The sequence below is a fragment of the Atta cephalotes genome (assembly GCF_000143395.1).
Source record: "Atta cephalotes unplaced genomic scaffold scaffold00017, whole genome shotgun sequence".
Taxonomy (NCBI): domain Eukaryota; kingdom Metazoa; phylum Arthropoda; class Insecta; order Hymenoptera; family Formicidae; genus Atta; species Atta cephalotes.
The window spans coordinates 5,934,016-5,943,300 of record NW_012130081.1 but is presented as its reverse complement, the minus strand read 5'-3'; the positions used below and the strand labels follow the sequence as shown (position 1 = coordinate 5,943,300).

General features: G+C 32.1%; 2 protein-coding genes across 2 annotated transcripts; both read left to right on the top strand.

The window, feature by feature from the left end:
- The first annotated feature begins 1,651 nt into the window (after positions 1–1,651).
- LOC105618609 (diphosphomevalonate decarboxylase) lies at positions 1,652–4,324 on the top strand. The gene is made up of 9 exons (XM_012200140.1): positions 1,652–1,706; positions 2,594–2,664; positions 2,747–2,814; positions 2,877–2,923; positions 2,986–3,137; positions 3,228–3,395; positions 3,484–3,777; positions 3,858–4,016; positions 4,101–4,324. The coding sequence occupies exons 1-9, from the start codon at positions 1,652–1,654 to the stop codon at positions 4,248–4,250; spliced, it is 1,164 nt and encodes a 387-aa protein (XP_012055530.1). The 3' UTR covers positions 4,251–4,324.
- A 1,433-nt stretch (positions 4,325–5,757) lies between these two features.
- On the top strand, positions 5,758–7,050 carry LOC105618608 (acyl-coenzyme A thioesterase 13-like). Its single transcript, XM_012200139.1, has 3 exons — positions 5,758–5,838; positions 5,981–6,168; positions 6,882–7,050. Exons 1-3 carry the CDS (start codon positions 5,758–5,760, stop codon positions 7,048–7,050), a joined length of 438 nt encoding a protein of 145 aa, XP_012055529.1.
- The last annotated feature ends 2,235 nt before the right edge of the window (positions 7,051–9,285 follow it).

Genomic DNA, 9,285 nt, shown 5'->3' with positions numbered 1-9,285 from the left:
GTGTGTGTGTGTGTGTGTGTGGTGTGTGTGTGTGTGTGTGTGTGGTGGTGGTGGGTGTGTGTGTGTGTGTGTGTGTGCGCGTGCGTGCGTGTGTGCGTGCGCGCTCTGTGTATGTGTGTGTGTGTGCGCGCGTGCGTGCGCGCGCACACACCAAATGTATATTACTCTGATTCCTCGCACCTCGAGAGGAATGCATACTGTGTGTTCAAAATTATCTTTTTTTTATTTATAATTTAATCAAAAATAAAAGCGAGAACTGAGTAACTTGACAAATCAATTTATTTAATAAATTAAATATAAAATAAATATAAAAACTTCGCTTTTAAGCTTAAGAGTGAAATCACACAGTGCATAATAGAATCGCAGAATAGAGAATGCATTGAGTGAGTGCTCACTGTTATTGGTGTATTCTTTTAGCTCATCCAATCAGAATTTTAGATCTAGAATAATACACCAATAACAGTGAGCACTCACTCGACTGTTGAATCCGCTGAACGGAGTGTATGATAATTACCTACGGTTCAATTGGGCCTAGCCAATAGCACCTAAAAAAGAAAACTAAATTCTCCCTACGCAGAAGTCGCTGTGATTGGCAATGGGCAATTGCCCGCTGAATGTAGTCAATGAAGCGGGGAACACAAATTATATAACGCATACTCTATTCCGGTGTTGTCTCATGAGGGATATATCTACACAAACTTGCATAGTCGCATAAACATATGCGTAAAGAAAATTATCCAATCACATTTTACGTGTAACTTTGTAAGAGAAATGCGATTGGATAATTTTCTTTATGCATATGTTTATGCAGCTATGCAAGTTGTGTGGATATGATGGAATTTCAGAAAACGGAATCTCCGAAAAATAATAAAGTGGTGACCAATCAGAATTATTGGGATGTATTAAAGGCTCCGCTCAATAAAAGAAACAAGGAACAATTCATTTATACATATACATTAAATACAAGATTATCGAAATTGAATTTCTATATGTATAAGAAGAAATTCATTATTAACAAGTAATTGTTCGATAATATTTATTAATATATAGGCATTTATTTTTTCCAGCATATAAATATAACCATTTATATCGTAAGAATAAAATTATGTGCTTGTTGGTCCGAAATTTTTGTGACTGGGTTCCCCTACATATTCTACATTCAAAAGTCAATTCAAATCGTCTCATGTCACGATCATAGAGCTTACTACTGGAGAGGGAATGGCCTATCCAAGCAATGAGAGAAAAGTGTGAGCAAGATTTGAGAGACAGAAGATGTATTTCTGTCCTGCTCAGTAACTTTTCTTCTTTCTACACATGTGCCAAAAGAGGATAGAAGAGGATAGAAAGATATTTCTATCCTTTAGATCTTGCTCACAGCTCGACGTCCTTTCCAGTGGTATAAGATCTATGATCGCGACTCTGATTAAATACTGTAAATAGCTGCGATCACAATGTGGCTGCTTCACTTAGAGGATATCCAATCAGAATACATATCAGATTGCCAATTAAAAACTCGGACATCATGTTGGGTTTCTGTATATATAAAACTACTCAGCGAGTCGGCAGTAGTCTAGTAACAGCTGATAGTGACGATAGTGATTGGATTTGGAGTGAAACTTGGAAGTCGCACAGTTAAACAGCAACGTCAATCATGAATACTACTGTTACTTGCATTGCACCAGTTAATATTGCAGTTATTAAATATTGTATGCATATATAATTAAAGCTTTATTGTTCAATGAGAAATTGAAATGTTTCATTATGATTTTTTGTTTATATTTCAAAACAGATATTATATTTCACACACACACACACACACACACACGCGCGCGCGCGCGCGCGCGCGCGCGCGTATGTATATACATACATATATATACAATTCACACATAAATATACGTATTGTTGTTTTAAAATTTTTGCTGACGTGTATCTTTGCTTGAAACATTTCTCAGCAAAAGCGGATCTGCTTCGGTCCGAGTATTACATAATCTTTATATTTTCGGAAGTATACAGTGACCGGCTTTAAACTGCATTAGATTCATTGTTCCAGTTTATAATTAGTTCTGGCTGTATTAAAACTGCTTTTTTATTTCTCTAGGGCAGAAGCCATTAATTTAATTATTCCTATTACTACTGATGTGTATTTATCAATATAATTGTCACATATAAAATCGTAAATTGTTTATTATTTAATAAATTTGAAGTAACAAATCTTCACAACTTACATTTTGAAAAAAAAGATATTGTTGTAAGTCGCAATTAATTATTCAGAAAATACTTTTGATATTCGCTTTCGAAAATTGCATTATTTAATATAGTATAAATAATAAATAATAATAAGTTAATTATTATTAAGCTACAATTAATTCTATATATATACGCACATGTTTTTAAACGTTTGAACACATCATTATTTGCGCTACAAAGTTCGTGCTACATGGATATATTTGAATTTGAATAGCTATCGGTAAAAAGTAGTAAGAAACTTAGTTACAATACTAATATGAAAATATTTGATCTTTTATCTTTACGTTTTTCTTATCCTATTGTTTTTCTGAGTGAAAATTAACATTTTAGATTTGTATGATTTTAGGGGGAAAAAGGGATGACTCCTTAATTTTACCAACTAATGATTCCATAAGTGCAACTTTAGATACAGCTCAGGTAAATTTAAAGTTCTAAATGTATGAGGAAAAGATGCAAATATATTAGAGATATGGATATATTAATAGTATCTTCTTTATAGCTACATGCAAAAACTACTGTTATGATCAGTTCTGATTTCAAAGAAGATCGTATCTGGCTGAATGGAAAGTATGTTTAATTATTATTTTCATTATTATTCTTTTCTGTATATAATAAACTGACATTTTCAGAGAAGAAGATATAAAAAATACAAGACTTCAAAATTGTTTAAAAGAGAGTAAGTTAGTGCATGGGAATTTCTTAAAAATGTTTACTGTAAACTAAGATTTTTTTTTTAAGTTAGGAAACGTTCACAATTATCTGGATATACAAACGATTGGAAGATTTGTATATGTTCAAAGAATAATTTTCCAACCGCTGCTGGTTTAGCTTCTAGTGCTGCAGGATATGCATGTCTTACGGCAGCATTAGCTAAGCTTTACAAAATAGAAGTATGATAATTTATTTTTTCCGTTCAATTACATTTAATATATTTTAAAATTATGTTATATGTATTTTCTGAATATTGTACATCTCTGTAGGGAGACATTAGTATTATAGCGCGTTCTGGTTCTGGATCAGCATGTCGCAGTGTTATGGGTGGTTTTGTAAGATGGTATATGGGTTCAGATAAGAATGGGACAGACAGTTTAGCAAAGCAAATCGTACCTGCGTCTCATTGGTCTGAAATGAGAATTTTAGTGCTAGTGGTAAAGAAAGAAATTTTTCTACATGTATTGATAAGAAAGATAGATATGATAATAAAGAGAGATAGCAGAGATATTTATAAATCTACAGGTTAGCGATGAACAAAAAAAAGTTCCAAGTGCAATAGGTATGAAACGAAGCATAGAAACATCTCAACTTCTACAACATAGAATAATGCATGTAGTCCCGGAACGAGCGAATAAAATGCAACAAGCAATCGTTGAGAAGGATTTCAAAAATTTTGCCGAACTCACTATGAAAGATTCTAATCAGTTTCATGCTGTGTGTTTAGATACATATCCTCCATGCATTTATATGAACAATATTTCTAACAATATTATGAATCTTGTACATTCCTATAATGATGCAGTTAACGATGTAAAGGTATATAAAATATTTTTCTACAAGTTATAGCATAAAAATGGCTAGATACTTTTTATTTTATTGACGAGACACATTGTTAGGTTGCTTATACTTACGATGCTGGGCCAAATGCTACATTATATTTATTAGAGAAAGATGTACCAGCAGTGATAGGTATTTTAGATCACTTCTTTCCTCCTTTTGAAAACGCTATTGAATATAGAAGAGGATTACCTGTAGAAGAAATTAAACCCTCTCAAGTATATACCAATTGATATATGTAGCTATATTATTTAAATGTGTATTTATGAAATATCTTTTGTTACACGTATTATTTTGTATAGGATCTCTTGGAGAAATTAAAGTTTCAAAAGTATCCACCAGGACAACTTAAATGTATGATATACACTAAAATAGGAGATGGGCCTAAATATCTCAATAATCCACAGGATCATTTGTTAGATGGTCAGGGTAACCCTATTAATTGTTCTTGATCGATTTTTATATTTTTATTATTTTTATTATTTATCACTATACGTATATTTAAATAAATAATTTTTTTCTCTGATTTTTTTTGTCATTTTGTGTCTTTTTTTTCCTCCAATTTTTTTATCCTAATGTAATATTATATTACCGACGATCGAAGTACTAATATATAATTAAAACGACTAGCTCTGGGCTTTGAGCAAATTTTTGTGACTACCGACGAAATACTATTAAAGACGCGATCAGTCCTGGGCAAATTTTTGTGAATATATTTAATTTCGAAAATTCGTGATTTTCTTTTAATTATATAAATATTTACAACAATGTTAATACGCTATATATTATACTTTATGTCACGCATATTTATAGAATTTCAGAGATAAAAGTTTTAAAGATTTTATCAATAAAAAGCTTCTGAAGCGGGCTGAATATGGATCTTATATATTATTGTCGAAAAATTACAATTTTTTTCTCTGACAGCATCTCTACTAATAATCAAACTCGGATGATAACATTAAAAACCACAATTTTAAATAAAAATCGAATATTATTAAAATTTTAAACATTATATATACATTATATATACACATCCACGAAACTAATCATAAAATTAATACCATATTATCAGTTTCTTACTCTTAGGCCCGGTCGCACCAACGTTACTTTGACTTTAAGCAAGATTTCATGCTGATTCAATGAGTCGGAAGTCTTAGTCTTAATCGGTGAAATTGGCCAATCAGCCTCTGAACACAAGAATTGTCGTAGCACTTACTTAGAAACTTAAGTTGTAGACGTAAGTAACGCATAAGCTTTGGCGTATGACATACGATTTATTGCCGTCTTTTGGAGACATAGCAGTAAGTTATACGTCATACGTAAAAGCTTGTGCGTTACTTACGTCTACAATTTAAGTCTCTAAGTAAGTATACGATTAGTAAGTTACGACAATTTTTGTATTCAGATCTTTAGTCGTATAAGTGTTTAGTCAACCATGGTTCACCGATAAGACTTAGAGCTGATTACCGACTCATTGTAGAATCAGCGTAAAATTTTCCGCCTCATTTTAAAGCGAAAGAAAAACAGAAACAGAGAGAGATTTAAGCCTTAAAGCTTAAAGTCAAAGTAACGTTGGTGCAATCGGACCTTAATCGCTTAAATTTTAATAGTTTATCGATAAAAACACGTTAATTTTAAGCCTTAAAGTTTAAAGCCAAAGTAACGTTGGTGCAATCGGACTTTAATCGCTTAAATTTTAACAATTTATCGATAAAAACACGTGATTGATTTTTAATTATATTTCACTATGAATCAGAACGCGTTTTTTAGCCCGTATTCAGAACTTTTATCTCTAAGTCTATAAAAGTATGCATAACGTAAATTATAGCGCGCTAACATCGTTGTAAGCGCGTTCTGAATACAGGCCTACATCTCTAAAATTCTATAATATGCATGACGTAAACTATAGTATGTTAATGCACTAATTCGTAAGCGCGTGTTCTGAATACGGGAAAGATTATGTCGTGTAAAATAGAACTTATAAAAAATGTTTTGGAGAAAGTGGCGAATAGCAAAGGCTTTGGTCGATGTATGAAAAATGTAAGTACAAAAAATTTCATTTAATCTATTAATCTTTAATATATAATTAGATCTAACCTATTCATTATTTTGTGTTACACATTTGCTACTATATGTAAATAAAAATATTAACATAATGCAGTATATATATTTTTCCTAATAGGTAAAGTTGTTGTCGGCTGGCGATGGAAAGTGCAAAGCACAATTTACTGTGGCTGAGGAACATTTGAATGTTGGTGGTTTTTTACATGGTGGTTTTACTGCTACTGTTATAGACTGTGTATCTACATATGCATTAATGACTCACAAAACTGATCCTCCTCCTGGTGTTTCTGTAGATCTGCATGTGACGTAAGATTTTGATCTGAAATTTTTATTAGATTTTTTATTTTGTCATGTTTTAATTATTTAATTCTCAGATAGCAATGTGTCTGTCTTTGCTTGCTAAATATGCTAATAAGTATACATATGCTAACAATATGTTAACAAGTATGCTATAAGTGTTGCTATCAGAATTGTAGCAACTGAGTCCTCATTTATTAGTAACTTGATGATATGATAACATTGAGTAGCAATTTGCCAGCAATTTGCCAACAACTTTAAAATCGTCATCATCAAAATTCATAGTATTGCCATTATGTTTCCATAATAATATGCAGCATCATGCAATGTCATATTGCTGACAATGCAAGATAACATTGATCCAGCTATCTTGCTGTTAAACTGCTGACAATACATATACACATTGTTGTCTGCTTGTTGCTACAATGTCAGTATATTCGAAATTGTTGTAGACGAATCTATGACACATTGCGCTATCATAAGCAATCACAGATTTACTTGATAGATTTACTTTTGCTGAGACATGCTTTGCTATCTGGGTTATTACATTATTAAGATATTTTACATTTTAATATAAATGCATATGCAGTCTAAGATAGATGTTGATTAGAGAAATTGAATATAATAATTGTATATAACTTACTATAATTTTTATTAGTTAAAAAAAATATATATATGCTATTGTATTGTATAACAGAATAATTATTAATATAATGGCATAGGTTTTTGAAGGCTGCATTTCCTAGTGAAACAGTGACGGTTGATGCTAAAACTATACGTACTGGAAAGAATTTGGTTTTTCTCGCGGTAGAGCTCACAAAGAATGACGGTAAGGATATTGTTGCTCGTGGGCAACATACGAAATATCTTGGATTGTCATTTACGAAATGAAACTAAAGATTATCAGCTTGATTCAAATGTCGATAAATGTATATAGAATAAAGAGTAGAATACACTGTAATTACATATGTGTATGTATAATGTATAACAAGGGTTGTTTGAAAAGTTTTGAATCTAACATAGAAATAACAAATATTTTTTTATCAAATTTAGTTTTATTTTTCAACATAGTCTCCTTTTAAGTCGATACATTTCCCAGCAATGCTTCCATCCCTTTAACCTATTCAAATAATATTTGGCATCTTGCTTTGCAAAATATAGTTCTACGGATGCAATGACATGTTCGTTCGATGAAAATCTTTGCCCTCCAAGTCAAACTTTGAGGAAACAGAAAAAAATCCTGGGGACCAGATTTGGTGAATACGTGGGTGGTCAATTCGAACCAAAATTCATTAATTTTTATCATGGCGACCATTGAAGTGTGAGACAGTGCGCTATCTTGAAGGCAGCACTTTCTTCTTCAAATTCGATTTTTGATCGTTTTTTCACAATTTCTGTCTTTAATTTCAGTCTGTCAATTAATGATGCATACTTTTATTATTGTTTATCGTTTTCAAGATATTCAATGAACATAATCTATAATGCGTATAAAAAGCTTATATGAGCACTAGATGGGTGCAAATAATATTTTATTTTAAACATAAATAAGTACATAAACGTTTCGATCTTTATTTTGGACCTTCAAGTGTATGAAAGTGGTATATTCTAATATACAAATTAAAGAGTATATAAATTGTGATGTGTGTGTTATTTGTATAAGAGTACCGTTAATAAGTTGTGTATCGATGAACATAATTCCATCCCCCCCCCCTCCCCAAAAAAAACAATTGCATCACCTTTTCGGCCAATGAAATCTTCGTCATTTTCTTCGGATCGAACAGTTCACTCTTCGCAATCCATTGTTCTGATTATTCCTTCATCTTAAGAATGAAGTAGTGGATCCAAGTTTCATCATCAACAGTTATTAATCGACGCATTAAAAAATCCGCTCCAACAGAGCCTTGGAAATGTTCATTCGAATGCGTTTTTGGTTCACAGTGAGCAAGCGCGGCATCCAACGCGGTTCGTTTACGCCTGTCTAATTCATCATCAATGTATGATAAACATATTCTTTCGATATACTCACAGCCTCTGATATCTCTTTAACCTTGATTCAATTGTCCATTTGGTGAACTTTTTCAATGTTATAGATAGTCATAATTGTTGGCCGTCCCAAACACTCATCATCAGCCAAGCTGGTATGACTCTGGTTTAAATTCAGCTACCCATCTTTTCACAGTGGCAAATAATGAGGCAGCGTCCCCGTAATCCGTAAACAGCGGCTTTAATTTGCTTAGGTGTATTGTTTTCCAAATGCAAGAATTTAATCACGATACTGATATTCGATTTTTTTCATTTTTACAAAAACACTGATATCGACTGGTACAAATGATTGAAAACAACAACTCTAAAATGACTACAATTTTCACAGGTATTTCTTAAAGTATGTATGATCATAGCACCAAAATGATTTTGACGAATAATGTCATCTTCATGTTGAGACTCAAAACTTTTAAAACGATCTACATATATATATATATATATTATATGTGTGTGTGTGTATGTGTGTGTGCACACACACACACACACATCTAAGCTTTATTAGTGACTTAAACTTTGTTATGATGCATAATTCGCATTCTATATTGCATTATACATGTGTCCCTTACTAACATTATTTGCATTAGTCTAAAAGAAATGACGCCCAATAATTAACTAATGGCGAATTCGATTGAAAGAACTAATGCGCATGTTAAAGCTGTTGTACATTGATTTAATTTGAGTATAAAAGTGAAATGCAAATATTTCGAATATAAATACATATTTTACCTAATTGTACAATAAATGTATTGAGTATTTCAGGATTTAATCGATTTCTATGTTTATGTATAAATATATCTCTATGTTATTTTGTGTACGATGGCTTTAATGCGCATCATTGCGCACCAGTGCGCACTGAGAGTGCGCCCAATCGAATTTGCTATAAGTTTTTGCAAATGCTTTTACAACAATAAATGCATAAAAATATGGCATATATATATTAGATATATTAGAAATGCAAGAGCGTTACTATCTGTTGGAGAGAGGGGGGGAGGGAGGGGGAGGGGGGAGAGAGAGAGAGAGAGACAGAGAGAGAGAGAGAGAGAGAGAGAGAGAGAGAGAGAGAGAGAGAGAGAGAGAGAGAGA

Bases quoted from the DNA above. Each gene is read 5' to 3' on its own strand.
- LOC105618608 (XM_012200139.1), top strand. From the start codon at position 5,758: ATGTCGTGTAAAATAGAACTTATAAAAAATGTTTTGGAGAAAGTGGCG. The intron at 5,839-5,980 runs GTAAGTACAAAA...TTTTCCTAATAG, and splicing joins TTGGTCGATGTATGAAAAAT to GTAAAGTTGTTGTCGGCTGG. The intron at 6,169-6,881 runs GTAAGATTTTGA...ATAATGGCATAG, and splicing joins TCTGTAGATCTGCATGTGAC to GTTTTTGAAGGCTGCATTTC.
- LOC105618609 (XM_012200140.1), top strand. From the start codon at position 1,652: ATGAATACTACTGTTACTTGCATTGCACCAGTTAATATTGCAGTTATT. The intron at 2,815-2,876 runs GTATGTTTAATT...TGACATTTTCAG, and splicing joins CGTATCTGGCTGAATGGAAA to AGAAGAAGATATAAAAAATA. The intron at 3,778-3,857 runs GTATATAAAATA...ACACATTGTTAG, and splicing joins ATGCAGTTAACGATGTAAAG to GTTGCTTATACTTACGATGC.